This window comes from Cydia splendana, chromosome Z, assembly GCF_910591565.1.
Source record: "Cydia splendana chromosome Z, ilCydSple1.2, whole genome shotgun sequence".
Lineage (NCBI taxonomy): Eukaryota > Metazoa > Arthropoda > Insecta > Lepidoptera > Tortricidae > Cydia > Cydia splendana.
In genome coordinates this window covers 22252097-22269748 of record NC_085987.1, presented here as the reverse complement: position 1 = coordinate 22269748, position 17652 = coordinate 22252097, and the positions used below count along the sequence as shown (strand labels likewise).

General features: G+C 37.9%; 1 protein-coding gene across 2 annotated transcripts in view; it reads left to right on the top strand.

Moving 5' to 3' along the window:
* The window catches only part of LOC134804704 (diacylglycerol kinase eta), a 181101-nt gene extending 167962 nt beyond the window's left edge, over positions 1 to 13139 (top strand). For both annotated transcript variants that reach the window (XM_063777857.1, XM_063777856.1), the window contains exons 18-22: positions 104 to 333; positions 776 to 929; positions 10306 to 10461; positions 11220 to 11345; positions 12779 to 13139. In XM_063777857.1, the coding sequence (XP_063633927.1) occupies positions 104 to 333; positions 776 to 929; positions 10306 to 10461; positions 11220 to 11345; positions 12779 to 13066 (954 nt within the window). In that variant the 3' untranslated portion in view covers positions 13067 to 13139. The remainder of the gene's footprint in view (positions 1 to 103; positions 334 to 775; positions 930 to 10305; positions 10462 to 11219; positions 11346 to 12778) is intronic.
* Positions 13140 to 17652: the final 4513 nt, after the last annotated feature.

The following is a 17652-nucleotide window of genomic DNA, read 5'->3' as shown; positions in this document are numbered from 1 at the left end:
TAATCTTATTTTGTGTTTTCTTTTATATTATGTATTGTCTCGTTTGTTTGTGCTTACGAATAAATTCTATTCTATTCTAATAACTTTGCATGCATCTATGCAGGTGGTGGCAGTATTCGGTTCAGCACAAATGGCGGCGTCCCGCCTCATCAATTTGCAGAAGCATCGCATTGCCCAGTGCCGCGCGGTGCAAATAAATATTCTTGGTGAAGAGTGCGTGCCCGTACAAGTGGATGGCGAGGCCTGGCTGCAGCCGCCCGGCTGCGTGCGGATCATTCACAAGAACAGAGCTCAAATGATGTGCCGCTCGCGCGCGCTCGAGACAAGCCTTAGGTTAGGATTTCCTGTATTTATTTCAGTTATATAATTATATATTACATAACATATATCGACACACGCGGCAGTGTGACTGGCCAAGTTCGTGGTTCGTGGTGGCAAACCCTAGAATGGGCCCGGGATGTAACAGGTTAGGTTTTAGGTTATTCGTATCTGAGTACGAATCACGAGAAAAAATTGACCCAATTTTTTTCCTACTACCTTCGATTTTCCATTATCTACGTTACCTCCGTACAATGTACCCGTATAAAAGCGTTAGTCGATTCTAACACGTTAGTTTAGGACACTTTTTATCTTACACTGTGAGTTACACCCGAGACGTTTCTAGGTCACATATTGACCATTGAAACCTATTAAAAGTCAGTAAATCCAAACGTTTAAAATGATACCTAGCCTGGCTAAATTTCGTGTAAGTTCAAGAAAGTCATTCACTTCGCAGAGCTTGGGACGAGAAGCAACAAATGAAAGCTCACGCAGCGTCAGGCTCGGCACCAACCTCGGCGGCGCCACAGTCGGCGCGCGCTCCACTCTCCGCCGCCGAAAATGCGGCGCTTCTGGCGCTGCTCGACGACGTCAACACACTTGTCAAACACGTTAGTATTAGCACTCTGGGAATAGGTACTCAGCGTAGGTATATACCAAATAATTAAGCTAGTTATTACCAAAAAAAAGTATCCATGTCTGACTTCGCCGGCGCATTATGCGTTTTGTTTATGAAGTGCCTCCCTACCCTACTTCCTCTTAAGCGCACGATCGCAAGACTCAACCTCGGAGCTTGCCCTGCCGATCGTCAAACACCAGAACCCTATCCTTCGGCTATTCTACTAGGAACTATACTTTTTAATACAGTTGCTCAGAAAGTGCTACTTTACGTAGCTGTTTAGCGTTCGCAAAGTTGTTTTTTGCGAACTAGTGCTTTTTATTTTTCCAGCTTTTTTAAATTTAATTCTAACCGTATTCGATACGTCTACACCAAAGAGTTTGGATATTCAAAAACTTTATATATTTTTATTTTGCCATTGCACATTTATTACGCAAAAAAAGTATTGTTACAAGATATAAAGTAAATATTTATTAGTTATTATATAAATAAAACGTTACAAAATACGATATTTCACCAAAATACTTTTTTATAATTTGGCTGAATGGAACTATCATTGCCCGTTGGCGTTTGTCGTTAACAGAATAAATGATAAATTATAAAGTAAAACCGGCGCCCGCCATTTTCACTTGAAATTTAGTTGTATCCAAAGACATATGTAACTTTGTATAAGATGAATAAAGTCTAAGGAAAAAACGTGCCTCGGAAATCAAGAAAAAGTCATTGTCGGATAGATGGCGCACGCACCTTTAGCCTATGCTCGGCTAGATGGCGTGACGATACCGTTTCATATTTAACAATTTTAACACATAGATATCAGTGAATGAACATGGGTCAAAATGATATAAAAATAATAAAATCATTTATCCATATACACGGTGTAACATGAGGAAACCGAATAATTTTAACCACGCATTTCTGAGGTCAAAAGAAGGAAAAAATTGAATATGAGTTTAGGTCAAGTAGGCCAAAAAAAAATTTTTTTTGTTTTGTTTTTTCAATTTTTTGAATGTATTTGTACATAGAAAATTAATGTTATTGGAAAACTTGTCACTTAAAATTGATTTTTACATTATTTTTTAATAAAACCTACTTTTAGCAAAGTGTTACTTGTCACTTTTTGTCATCTATCAATAAGGATATTTAGACTACGTCCCATAGCAGCAACATCACCATCAAAAAGGCCTTTTACACTATGTAACAATAAAAACTTGTTTTTTTTTTTAATTAATATTATCTCTGAAACTAGGCGAATTTCAAAAAAGTGTATAGGACATTTTTGTCTCTAAATATGATCATATTTATCCTGATTCCTGATCAGGAATACGCTGTTAAAATTATTCGGTTTCCTCATGTTACACCGTGTATACTGCTCACGTCTCCTAAATCAGCCTGTATACATTTTTTTGATAATTTTATACGTTTTCATTTTGAGTTTTAGTCGTGTGTCGATAGATGGCAGTAAATTTACTGTGACTACAAAATTTACTACTTATAACAGGACCCCTCTATACTATCTATTCTCTTTGGTTGTATCAAAATAATCAATACTTCGAGCAACACGGAAGGGAGGCGGCATTCGCACTATTTCCCCTCTGCCGAGGTACAAGATTAGCGCGTCAATCTAATCTAGCGCGGGTAATAAAACTAGTTGCACCTGGATTTTTCACTAGACCCGAGTCCAGACGCGCGCGTGAACACTGCTGCACAAAAATGCCTGTTTGCTCGGTTTTTTGTTATAAAAAGAGGTCGGGGACATCAAATTTACAAAAAGAAAGTGTTACATTTCACATGTAATATTGTTTTTTACATATCATACGTTTAATTACATTCAAACACAATTATTATATTTTAGTCTCATGTAATTGTTGGATTTATCGATTTTGCTCGCTCAGTACAAATTGCGGATCAGTCGAGCGACAAATCCGACTTCTCATCTCTCAGAATACAATAACATACTTCAACGAAAATGTGTTAGTGTGCGTGTTGTGACACTTGTCACTCGTCCGTACACAAAAAGAGATCGAGAATTGCAAGATTTGTCTTTGACGTGTGTCATTTTCTATGTATTTGTGTCGTCATTACAGATTGGATTTTGTATGTAAGTGTGTGAGAAGTGCGACTGTGTGCACCTTTCCCCCCGCGAAAAATGGCAGAATGATTTGTACGGTGAGATATCGCTTGGGCCCCTCCCTTCCGATGTGTCGGAAGCCGGTGTTGCTCGAAGAATCAATATATTCAATATATATATAATAAAAGAAAGTGTACAATGTGCGTGCCGCTAAAACTCAGAAATGAGTCCCGATACGATCAAGGAAGCTATATGGGGTGGTAGCCCTCTATCTCCCGTCCATGAAGAAGTTTTCCGTTTTTACCTTAAGGGTGTGCTTTTGAAGATATAAGGGCTGAAAGTTTCGCCCTCTGAGACCCAGAAGCAGTTGTTTTTGTTTTTGAATTTTGAACCTTAACATAAATGAAAGTTCTGAATAGATCGTGAAATATATACCTACAAAAATTTGTACCTGGTGAGGTGTCTCGGGTCTCGGAGGCTAGATATTTCTAGAACAGTCTAGAACATTCGAGAGTATTCGAGAGCACTCCACACCATATCAGAACATTCTGGAATGTGAGCGAATATTCGAGAACATTCTAGATCTTTGTGAACATTCCAGAACACTTTCGAATGTTGTGGAATATTCTGGAACATTCGATGCCATCTCGGAGGCTAGACATTTCTGGAACAGTCCAGACCATTTGAGAGTATTCGAGAGCATTCCACAGCATATCAGAACATTCTGGAATGTTGGCGAATATTCGAGAACATGCCAGATTAATGTGAACATTCCAGAACCCAGAACATTCCAGAATGTGACCTGTGAATTGGGAAATTATAGACCCATAGCATTACTGCCTGCTTTTTCTAAGATATTCGAAAAAGTTATTTATGAAAGACTAAGCAAGTTCCTCAATAAAAATGGCATTTTAAGCTCATCCCAATTTGGATTTCAAAAAGGGAAATCGACCTCTCTGGCTGTGTTTAAGTTATTTAAGCAAATCTGGGATAACGTAAATGAGCGTAAACCATGCGTTTCCTTATTAATCGATATGTCAAAGGCCTTTGACTGTGTGCTACATAACGTACTTTTACAGCAACTAGAACACATTGGAGTTAGAGGGAACGCATTGCAGCTATTCAAAAGCTATTTAACCAACAGAGACCAAGCTGTGGTTATCGAACATTATGATAGGCAAAACAAAACAATTGAACACAAACAATCTACCTTTCAAAAGGTTTTACTGGGGGTACCTCAGGGAAGCGTATTAGGTCCACTTCTTTTGCTTATTTACTTAAACGAACTTCCAATCCAAATTGAAGAACCATGTGTGATGTTTGCAGATGACGCGACTATATTATTTTCAAGTGAAAACAGGGACACATATATGAACAATAATATTAAGCGCAGCCTTAGAACAATTCTAGATTGGCTTGAGACTCTAAATCTTAAAGTGAATCTAAGTAAAACGAAGCTGATTCAATTTAGGCATTATAAAACTCCACCAATTCCTTTAGATATATCTGACGCAGGGACTCCTATTGAGGAAATTACAAATGCTAGCTTTCTAGGTGTTAAAATAGACTCTCACTTAAATTGGAAGACTCATATTGAGTACATAAACAGCAAGATTTCAAGTAGTTGTTATGCCTTATCAATACTTTCTCAAACATGTTCCGAAACTGTAGTAGTAAATGCTTATTACGGAAGTGTGTAGGGGGAAGCGGGGCAGCTTGGTACATCTTTTTTCAAAATTGATTTTAGGTCGCAAAATGAACTCAAAATACATTCTTTTTGTACTTAGTAGATGACAAATTTACTAAGGTACACAAAGTATATCTCTTTTTTGTTAAATTTATGGCCAGTGAAAGAGATATATGGATTTTAACAAAAAATGGGATTTGTTCAATTGTGCCCCACTTGCAGAGCACTTTGATATATTACATGGGACACTTTGATACATCATTTTGGGGTACTTTGGCGCGTGAATCAAAGTGCTCCGTAAGTGTTTCAAACTGCCCCGCAGACCACACGTTACAGATCAACACAGTTAGCTGACCACTAGTAAACTTTTTAAACATTATAAAACGTCTATTAAGTGCGGTGCTATTAGAACATAGTACAGTTATTAAGCAGGTGCACTAAAACAACAAAAAAAAAAAGCTATTAATGAAATCAGTGTCAGGTTTTGACAAAAGCTACTTGAGTTGTTTTAACTTTTCTTTGTCAATTTTCTTTCTCCTTGTACGTTCACACTATTCACTAAAAAAATAATTTAATTTTTTTTTCTTAACATAAAAACTGGCAGGGGCACTTAAATACACTAGAGGGGCACTTTGATATGTTCAAAGCTGCCCCAAACTTTATTGTACCAAAGTACCCCAATGGTCAAATATATTAAAAATATATTTTTTTTTAATATACTATTAAGTATTACTTTAAAATAATAAGCTAACTTTATTACTGAATAAACGTACTTAGCGCTCATTATAATGTTCATCCGATAAGGTCTAAAATTTCGCGCCACACCTCGATAAAAAGATCATAATTTATTTACTATGCAACCGCGGAAACACGTTTTCACGCACCAAGCCACAACGGCTGGCAGGAGAGATGTGCCGAAGCTGGTACCTCACTCACACATACAAAGCCACGTTTTAGCATTGTAGAAGGTCAACATAAGTTTTTAGTTAAGGAATTAGTGTGGGTGTTCAAAACTGCCCCTTGTGCCTAATATCTACCCCGCTTCCCCCTATCCACTACTTACATATGGAGTTATCTATTGGGGTAATTCTGTCGATGTACAAAAAACATTTAAACTACAAAAAAAATGCTTAAAAACTGTATATCGTATGCGCACTGAGGAATCGCTTCGTAACGTGTTTAGAGAAAAACGTCTGTTAACTTTGACATGTATTTACATCCTAGAGCTATGTTTATTCATAAAAAGTCAAGCTGCATATTTTGTAAATAAGTCTTCATTAAAAAGCAATATACGAGACCAGTACAAATATGATCTTTACCTTCCAAGGGTTAACAACTCTATGTACAAAAAGAGCAGTTTTGTTATGGCTATCCGTATTTTCAACCATCTCCCTCTAGACATGAAAGCGCTAGACGGAATTATGTTCAAACGGAGGCTCAAGAACTGGCTAATAGATAAAGTATTTTATGATGTCAACGAATTTTTTGCAAGTTAACAGATAACAATATTAGTATTATAAGCTTAGTTTTAAGATAGGTAGGTTGCCTACCATAATTGTACGCCCTAGCAGGCAACTGTTGATACTTATTACTTTGTAAATTACCACCTTTGTATCAGGGATGTTACGGAGCTCCGGTTCCGTTTCCGTTAAGGCGGAACTTCCGTTTGGTATTACACATCCGTTTCTGTTCCGGTTCCGTTATGTTTGAAACGGAAGATATAACGGATGTCAATGTTTCGCGCGGCGGCGGCGTACATCAAAAACAAACAGGTTCATACCAGTCATTCGCTCATCGCCCCGCTTGCCACGTGCTACGCTAATTTGTTGTTTGTTTGTATACTTTGTTTTATTCGTGGTATTATAATTAAAATCGTATGTGTTCTGTTGTGTACTGACTACTGACTGTGTTTAGTGTGTGTGGTGAATGTTAGTGTGTAAAAAAACGCACAATGAAGCCGAAATCAAGTTTGATTTGGAACTATTTTGATGAAGTCAGTGGGGACACGGCTAAGTGTAAACTTTGTCTGAAGGTTTATTCTAGAAAGGGGAAAACGACTAAATCGTTATAAAGTCAGGCTCCAATTCCGGTTCCGTTTTCGGTTCCGTTTCCGTTTTCGGTTCCGTTAAACTAAATTGAAAACATCTGTTTCCGTTTTCGGTTCCGATAAAACCACATCCGTTACATCCCTGCTTTGTATGTACACAGTTATACAATAAACATTTATTCTATTCTATTCTAACACTTGAGAATGTTGTGGAATATTCTGGAACATTTGAAGCCGTCACGAGTATCGGAGTCTAGACATTTCTCGAACAGTCCAGACCATTCTAGAGTTTTCGAGAGCATTCCACAGCATTTCAGAACATTCTAGAATGTTGTCGAATATTCGAGAACATCCCAGATCATTGTGGAATATTCTGGACCATTCGAAGGTTTTTTGTAGGATCATAGCTACCTATTGTGGTAACGTCGTGAGTTTCGAATGTTCAAAAACATTCCGGAATATTCTGGAATGATGACGAATATTCGGAAATAGCCTAGAATACAGGATGCTAGATCATTGTGGAACGTTCCAGAACACACTCAAATGTCGTGGAATGTTCTAGATCATTGTGGACTATTTGAAGCCTTTTTTGTCTTTCCATTAAGAAGATTCCCGTTTTTACCTGAAGAGCGTGCTTTTGAAGATAATTTCACTCTCTAGACATTTCTAGAACAGTCCAGAGCATTCAAGAGTATTCGAGATCATGCTACAACATTTCAGAACTTTCTGGAATGTTATCGAATGTTTTAGAACATCCCAGATCATTGTGGAATATTCCAGAACACTCTCGAATGTTGTGGAATATTCTGGAATATTGTGACCCATTCGAAGCCTTTTTTGTGTGGGTAGCTACAGAACATTCTGGAATGTTGGCGAATATTCGAGAACATTCTAGATCATTGTGGAACATTCCGGAACACTTTCAAATGTGGTATATTCTGGGCCTTTCGTATAGGGTTGAAGCTACCTATTGGTAGGGGTAAATATTTAAAGCAGGACAGTTGTGAGGGTTCGAATGTTCGAGAACATTCCGGAATATTTTGGAATGTTGACAAATATTCGTAAATAGGCTATAATCCAGGATCCTAGATCATTGTGGAGTGTTCCAGAACATTCTCAAATGTTGTGGAATATTCTAGAACATTGTGGACTATTCGAAGCCTTCATACTCTCAGGAGATTTTCCACAAACACTTCCACTTATCTCTATTGACTATGCTGGAAATAAAAAAAATGTATAGAGGTATTGTAAATAGAAAAAAAATACCTAAATATATTTTAAAGTTTATCCTTTTATTACAACCACCACACAATTCTCATGTCAGCTCCCTGAGCGAAGCCGGGTACCTCAGCTAGTTTTATCTTAAATTACAACTGTAAGAGTGTTTTTGTATTAAATGAGTTATTGTGATTAATTTAGGCAATGTAACTAAATCAACGCTGAACGTAATTTATAGTGCTGAATAATATATAATATACAATATCATTCAAGTTCAAGGGAAAATTCGTAAATGTAAGTGTAATACTCATGTTACCAATATTTGTTTTATTGTGATTTTTTCGCAAATGTATTAAAAAACGTTGTTCAATGTACGTGTGAAAGTGTTATTATTTACTTGTCCCGTGTCTTTTATTCGCCTACGAGTCATAAAAGACATCTCGGGACTCGTAAATAATAACATATTTTCCACACTTGCATTGAAATGTACTATTTCACGCCACTGTTCGGAAATGTGGAAATAGATGGTCTAAAACCAAGCTGGAAAGTGGACAATAGCTGTAGCACCTGAACCACCACTACTTTATTTAGCCTTTTTACTCGGACAATGCATTTTTTGTTCATATATTTCCCTAATTCCTTTTTTTTTATGTGTGTCCGTTTGCCAGGTGGCAAAGGCCTCCTCCAATCTTTATGTTGTTGTTGTTGTTTTATATGTTGTTATTGTTTATTTCTTTTTCTTAAATGGAGGGTGTTGGTCGTTTCCCCCACGGGGACCAGCCGGCTTGGGGGAGGTTGTTTTTGTTGTTTTTCTTTGTGATCAGTTGGTTGTTTTGATTTTGATTTCCGGTTTTTGTTGTTACTTGTTAGTTTTTTGAAGATGGTCCAGGTGTGGGTTCAGCCATTGGTCTTACTAGGTAGTCTTTCATGCTATTCCTGTTCATCCTCTTGGGCTCCTCCCTTACTTCTGGCTGCCCAGGTTTGTCCTGATTCTGGGATGAAACAGTACTAACACGCTTCCTTTTTTCGCGAGTATTTTCAGGCGTGTCTGTTATAATGTCCGCCAAAAGTGGTTTTAATTTAGCGTCTATAGTGGCAGAAATATTGTCAGTGATGGATTTTGTAATGCTTTCTGTTTGTTTTTTAAACTGCTCTTCGAGTTTCGCCATGATAGTGTCCATAATTTGGTTTTCCATTTAGTTTACACTTGTGAAGTCTTATAACTGAAACTGTGGGTAGGTAGGTAATGTTTTGACAGCTGTCGGAAGTCTATGTTATTTTCGTGTGGCAGCCCCAGCTGTCAAACGTCAATCTTTGACAATCTATACGTAGTGACTGTTATACTTATATATACGGTTCTTGTTCGTATTTCACTGTTTTCTTGCACTAATCACTTGTATTTGTCACTGAAAACACTTTAATTCAGCTTTAGGTAGATGGATTTGTATTTTTACGTAATATTTTCGCCAGATTCTTAGAAGTTGCCGCACTTTTGATTAAAATTCCAGGAGACTTGCAATAACACGTCGTACTTTTGACAGGTCGGAACCGGAAACCCGACCGCCACTACTACAATGTTTCATTGTTATCATCATCTGTCATTGGTGATGGTTCGCTACAGCAATGAGTATCATTTAAAACATAAAAATCAATAAAAGGTCTTTTTTGGCGCAACTTTTCCCTTCAAAAATAAAATTAAGTTATTTATAGGACCAATTTCTTGTTTAAACAAAAAAACAAATTTCAAAACCATTCAGTTCATTTTTTTTAACAATTATCCATTCAGGTCACGCTTAAGGCGTATTTTACTTTTGTAGCTGTTTGTGTTTTTTTTAGCAAAAACGCTTCCAAGTTTAGATTCGGTTTGAAGCAAATAACAGAAAAACACCTCTTAAAAGTGATAAAAAAAGTAAAAAAGGCGGGATCGGAAAATACTTACCGAATTGGTTAGTGTAAATTGTGTTTGACTAAAAAATACAAGAAACACGTATCTACGCTCGCTATAAAAATGAGTTCTTCTAGTGAAGAAAATGATATTCTTACGCTGACGCCTACCGAAATTCAAGAGACAGCAGTGGCTTTAATTTGCTACCAGAGAAATCGCGGGCTAGTACTTATAGTTATGCAAATGTTTATTTATTTCCTCGCAGTAGTCGTGAAAAGCACTATGTAATGCCTCGGCCGGAAACGCTAAAGATGGTCTCGTATTATTTGAGGGCTCAAACTCACTCGTCCATCTTTTAACGGTTTTCCGTCCTCTCCTACAATGTACTATTCCACTCAACATTCTGCTTCTTATACTTTCCAATCTCGGTCCTGTTACAAGCATTGTGATCGGAATGCAGGTAAAGCTGTCGTGCATTAGCGAGGGCGCCGTGACCGGGTGCGCCACGGCGAGCGTGGCCCAAGCGCGTCGTGTTGCCGCCCGTGCCGACGCTCTGCAAGACTCTGAGGGTCGGCTCCTGCCCCCACCTTTGCTGCGACGCTTACTTGCGGCCCTGGTAAATATTTACAATATAATGATGTACATACTAATTCCTGCCGGCTGCTGGAATGATGATGATTGATTGATAAATACTACCTCCATCCAAACATCTCCCTTCCAAATTTCATCTAACTCGGTTCATCGGTTTAAGCGTGAAGAGGTAACAGGCAAACAAACAGACTGGAAAGTCATCCCCCAATATCGAACATTGACGTATATCTCAGGACTGGCCTTACGGGCAATAAGAATGAGGCCAGTACAGCGGTGTGACACCGCTACCACGCGATTGGTTGATGAGTTCGCCTCACGCGCGCGATTGGTCGCAACGCGTTAGACTGCACGATTGGCTCGAATTCGTGAGTAACACCGCTGAACAACTACCATTTTTAGTGCCCTTAAGGCCCGTCCTGAGATATACGTCAATGATATCGAATGCGTATACTTACCTCTCACCACAACGTGATATACTCCAGACTGACCTCGATAGTCTCGCCTCTTTAGGTCCTTAGGTCATCGTGACCGGATATATATATATACGGAATAGGTAGTAAGAATATTAATGGGGATGCATAACATCCAACTCCAACGGTATCCGACTTAATCAACTTTGGATTAAGAGCCTCTGTTCCAGCCGATATAAGTATACATATTTGTCTCTCTATAAAGTTCTAATCTTGCTGTCAATAAGGATGAAATCTACGTATCATTTTCAACTCCCATCTTATATTTGATGAGATGAAATGTTACTAAAGGTTCTTAATTGTCTTTTACAAGGTGGAAAGTTGTCATGAGTTGGTTGAAGATACAGTGGCAGTGGGCGCCGGTGTGACGGCGGCGCTGCGTGCGCACCTCGCTCGCTGCGATATTCACGATGGACACGCATTCCTGCAGGTAGACGAGGTGAGATAAATAACAAACATTCATTTAATTACATTAAATTAATATACCAAATCGCTTGGGTAAGTTAGTCCAGAACGAGGTGGTGAATTAGTAGTGGCCTTAGCCTGTAGTCTGTTTGACCAGACGTCGTCCGCGGTGGGCGACTGCCAACCTCCCGCTACCGACGACGTCCGACTGCTACGTACAGCCGGCCTAGCCAAGGTTACAATCGCTATCGCTTCGACAACGAAAAGCATTGTCTCTCTATTACTCTTCCATATTAGCGCGACAGTGACAGTTCCGTTTCGATCGCTACGGAGCGTAAGCGATTGGCGTCTTGGCTACGCGGCCTGTACGTATACCCCATTTTAAATGCATGGCCCAATTCCACAGAGAGAACGATAATGTATGTTTATTGTTTAATAATTGCTTTACAAGCTCTGCTCTTCAAAGTCAGAATGTGGTGGTATTACCTAGTGAAGTAAAGTCGGGTATATTTTGTTTTTATTTTGTACGCCGCAAAAAATATTTTGCCGGGTATCTTTTGTTGTCACTACTCGTGTTGTGTACGCCTGTACGCCTAATGAAGGTCTCAAGTGGAATAGGGCCGTGGCGTTTTAAATGGGGTACCTATACGTAAACGTAAGTATGTGCGCGGTCTGACTCACCCGCCGCACGCCACGTCCACTTAACCTCTAGCCGTCCAGACATCAATACTTGCCATTTGCAATATTGATTTGACAAAATAAATATTCAAATTAGAATGGAATGGGAAACCTTTTTGTAGATCCGGCACTCAGACATAGCAATACGGCGTCCGTCGGCCGCGCTGCGGCGTCTATCGTAAATAATAGAGCTGATTATGTATTATTTCATCACACTTGTATTATTCCTTTTTTGAAGGCACAGACCCATTCGGCATTCAGCCATGGTTGAAAATTGTGTAAAAATATTTTAAACGGCTGTTAAAATAAGCAACTCAAATATTTTTAAACATAAACAAAAGATTTAATTGTAAACGTCAATAATTTAAAAGTCAAACTTATTTATACCTTGACTTGAAACAAGTATTTTACTTATAACTTTTATAAGTTAATGACATACGTAATAAAAGAAAGCTATAACTCCCGTGAGTGTAAAATGGACTTCAGCTTCCGCTGCACTTGCGTGAAATAGCACGCTTCCTGCGCAAATGTGATGAAAAGAATATTAGGTATTATGTGTCTCCGTTTGACATTACTATTTTATGACCTAAATTATATGTATGTACATATATGGTATGTTTAAATTTTTTAACTCGTTTTACCCCCTCAGCTGTAGCAGGAAAGCCCGACAGGCTCGATCAACTTTGATATATATTTATGACATACATATAGAAAATTCAAAATGATTGGCCCCCCTGGGCCCGTTCACAGCTGACGGAGGACATTAAACAAAGCCCATATTTTTTTCAGGCACCAAAGAAGGGTAGTGGCCGAAATTGGCTAAGAGGACGTCGCAGTTTGTCAGAAGGAGGGTGTACAACGTCACACTGCGGCACGCAAGTTCGTTCTTGGGGCATCAAGGAAGTACAGGCATGGCTGGAGTCTCTGCAGCTCGGAGAATATTGCGACGTATTTGCCAAGCATGACGTTACGGGCCGAGAACTATTGTCATTGGCGAGGCGAGATTTGCGTGATCTCGGTATTACAAAAGTCGGCCATGTCAAGAGAATTCTGCAGGCCGTAAAAGAACTCCAGTGACATCCGCGCGGCCGCTCCGAAGAGCGTAGCAAGCCGAGCTTCAATGGTGTACTCTATTAAACATAAACACGTATCAGGAGATCGTATTCTTTATGGTTTTCATTCACTAAAGAGAACGTAAGTAAATATAATAATATCTACAAGTAACGAATCAAATAAAAATTGAGAACGACCTTTCAAAAGTACTTATTTATTGCTTTATTTATTACCTAGCTATATTTACCTACCAACGAATCTTAAGATGAAACCTTGTTTTTGTGGCGACACATTTTAGTGTCGTTTAACATTAAATTATTATGCTCACTTTTATAGATACTTGTACGTAGTACACATACCTACATACTATATTTTTGATGAATAATTTAATAATCATTATCTCTCCAAGGTAGATGTAGGTCATTAATAAGCATAAATGGCATTACCTAAATGGTTGCCCAAAGAAGTAGCACTGCTGTCACAGTGTCATATATTTCGTGCTATGGCACAACATTCCTTATGATAACTATTAAGACTTTTTTTCATATAATATAACACATGGACGTTGTGACCTATTTAAAAATTGTTCTTTAAAAAACTAACTAATAAATTCTGCCTACCAATTTGCAAAAGACGTTAGTCTTTTGATGTGAATAACCAGCTTAAACTATTTCTAAACTTCAACTTATGTCCACATAGCTGAGGATATAGGTGTATAAATATACGTTAAAACAAACTTTAGCTAATTACCTACATGGCTGATATATGAATGTACTAAAAGACTGAGTAAAAGCTCGAGTGAGTTACGTCAGCTGCGTTCAGCAGGCAGGCGGCAAAGCCGTGCTATTACACTTATCCGTGTAAGGCTGACACCGCTTCTCGTTAGTGCATATGGCATGCCCCCGAAAAGGCTACTAATTATCTTACTTACCTATATACCTACTACTAATTCGGCCTTCGTTTTTTCTTCCAATTATTGAATAGGTAAGTCTTCCGCAGTCTGGAGAACATCATAAAACGATTGAAACTTACCCATCTCGTTTTAGCTAGCACCCCCTGCGAGGTCGAACACGATAAAGAATATATTACAAAACCCTTAACGGTTTTGATCAGATCTTGATCTAAACAACGTTAAGGACCTGTTAATCTTATGTCAAGCATAGATACATCAAAACTTTAACAGTGTATGTATCTACATATATTATTATATTATGGTTCTTAAATTTTATCTAGTTATATAATTATCTAAGCGCCACTTGCACCATCCCACTATCCCGGGGTTAACCGATTAAACCGTTAACCCAGTGTCAAATTGTACTGGTAACCATTGGAACTCCAGGTTTAACCGGTTAACCCCGGGTTATTGTATGGTGCAAGTGGCCCTAAGAATTTATAACAGTCATGTATACTAAAGTGTCTATAAATAGTTAGTTACTAAAGCATGTAGGTATTAAATATGAAGATACCTTTATATCTTAAGTTAATTAGTATAATAATAAAAATGTTTACCATTATTCTCTATGGATTATACATGATTATAAATATTGGTTATATAGGTAATGTGTCTTTACATAAGATAAGCATCAATTATATAAAAATTTGCGAGTCACCTTATGGATATAATAATTATATAAATTATAACCATCGATGTTTAAAACTTTTCTAGTTCTCTGTTCGCTCGCTACACACTCCACTACGGCGCGATGGCTGACTTCATCACTTGTATACAACTTTTGTAGACAAGTAATTAACATCGAAATCGCTACCTCCTTTTTTAAACTCTGTACACGAAAATCACGATAATTTCTTTCGTACCTACATCTTCAGCCATTTAGATCGTACTGTGGCTACTTACATATTTTTCTACTCGTCGCTAGTTAATTATTAAATTAATAAACATGTTCTAAATAGTATATACAATTTTAATAAAATTATATTTGGGGGTAATATTAATATCTAAAGCATAATAAAACCAGATATGCATTGAACTATCTGGCAAGTAATGACACGGTACGTCGTTGGGAACAGACACGGCGAATTTATTAGCTACATATATCATTACTTACTTAAAATAGGTACATGTATGTCTACTGTTCTTCGATGTTTTTAAGAAAATACAAATATAAATATTCTTATTTAAAGCTTGCCCACTTGTTTTTGCTGTGTGTGCTGATTTTGAGTGCCGAGCACGTGAAAAATTGTAATTTTAAATCTTGAGCGTATCGAAGGATCCGAATCGTGCAAAAAAAGCTTTCGTATCATGTGGCACATAGCTCTTTTGACCCCAGCACTGAAACCATTTTAAGAGGGGACGTACCTAAATCAGGATTTTGTTAGAAGAGAACAAAAGAGATGGTGTGCTGCGCTAAAGTTGCTACGCGATGGTAGAGATATGGCAATTGCGCGAGTTTTACCTTTTATCTCAATTAATATACTTATAGGTCTGTTTAACCTTTTGGACGCCAATGACCGATATATCCGCACCGCAGGTTCAACGCCAAAGACTGATTAATCGGTCACAGACCACAGAGCAACATAGACCTACATGCATATGAATAAAGTTCAACTTCAGTTTTGACACTTCCGTGACGTGGCGTCCGCGTGACAGCTTTTGTGTTTGACACGGCATCGAAAAGGTTAAAATGTTGCCCGTCGGGTCCCTCGGCTATATTACTAGCTATTTTATATACCAAAAAGATACTGCTATGGTATTAGTTGAGTGTGCTCAGAGCATAAGAAGTTCAACCACGGCTTTGCATGAACAAGAGATTTCCTTTGGCAGGATTGGTCCTTAGGACCCAAGGATGGATTTAAGAAGTGGAGCCACCCAGATTTTTGATGCAGGTGGGGGGTGGGGGAGTTTTAAGCGACGGCGACGTCTGATGTTAATAATTGTTTAAGTTTAGGTTATATGTCAAGTTTAGTATCATTTTCAAGTAAATCAAAGATGTAGACATAGATTTCATCTAAATCGGTTCAGCCGTTATTGATTCCCCATACAATCTTACACCTTCCTTTTTACTTTTAAGAGATTTTTTTTTTAATAAAAACTATCCTATGTTCTTCCCCGGGACTCAAAATACCTATCTCTATACCAAATTTTATCTAAATCGGTTCAGCGGTTATTGATTCCCGATACAAATTTCCACCTCCCTTTTCACACCCTTAAAGGATGATTTATGAGATTTAAAGTAGGCTATGTTATTCCCTGGAACTCAAACTATCTCTGTACCAAATTTTAACTAAATTGGTTTAGCGGTTTAAGCGTGAAGAGGAATTAAAAAAAAAGTATTTTTTTCATATTTTATGTGTTTTTACTTCTGAATGGTGTCATTATGATATCAGAAATGAATTCGGCATCCCCGATTTATACGAAAACGATACCAAACTTGGCCTAGTAGCTTAAATGATATAGATATCAAGATCAAGTTGCCCCCCCCCCCCCTAAAAATTTACATCAAAAATCTCGGTGGCTCCACTTCTTAAATCCATCCTTGGGTCCTAAGGACCAATCCTGCCAAAGGAAATCTCTTGTTCACGCAACGCCGTATTTTAGGCCCAGCACCATCCGCTATATTCAGGATAACCTGGGTAACTACGTATGGTTGTTGCCTAGTTGACGGCGAGCCGATAAGTTGGGGCGGTGGCGTTGATCTGGTGCCGCTTTTTAGGTGTGCGGCAACCTTCATAGTGCGTACATATTTATATTAAATAAAAATTGGCAAACTACACCGGTTTTTTTTCCTCATATACGCCACACGTAGAGAAGTTTTTACACTTAGTGTCCTAGAGTAGTTACCTACAGTCCCTCTACGCTCGAGATTTTTATTTAGAATCAGTATCTTTTGCGTGCTTTCAATCAGAACTCCTAGCAAAACCAATTTGGCTCTCTTAAACTAATAAAACTAAATTATTCAAGCACTACAACTATTGTTTTATAGGTTACAAGAATGGTTATTTATTTTACAAGGGGGCAAAGTTTTTCTTTAACCGCTCGTGTCAATATTATGACACCCGAGCAAGCGAAAGATTCCATAGGTAATTGGACCAAGAGCGTAGCGAGTGGAATCTTGAGCGTTGCGAGGGTTTCAAACCACTAAGTTTAAACAAATTTTGCCACCGTGTAAAATACAAAATTTTTCACCACACCAACGCGAGGAAAATCCTTAGGTAACTGTAAAATATCGTTCAAAATCAAACCAAATCAAATCTAAATGAATGTTATTAAACATTTGTCATTCAAAATCATCATTTAAATGTCAATTATATCAGCCAACATAAGGAAACAACTCAAAATTTGCATCAAAATTCTTTACCCCACATGTGGATAAAATGCAACTTTCTCATCAGTTTTTGAACAATGAAGAGAGCCTTTAAAGTCTATTTCAATAGAACTTGCTAACTATGTAAACAAACCGCCATATTGAAATTGTCTCTGAATTATGAATTTACTAGTGATGGGCAAGACTCCTACTTACTACTTTACTAATGTCAAACCATATCGAATAATAAAATACCAAAAGTAAAAAACAAGCAGTTACTAATTTTTAATTTGTTTAATCACGATCAGAAGACAAATTAGTACTTAAGAATGATGTATTGATGTATTT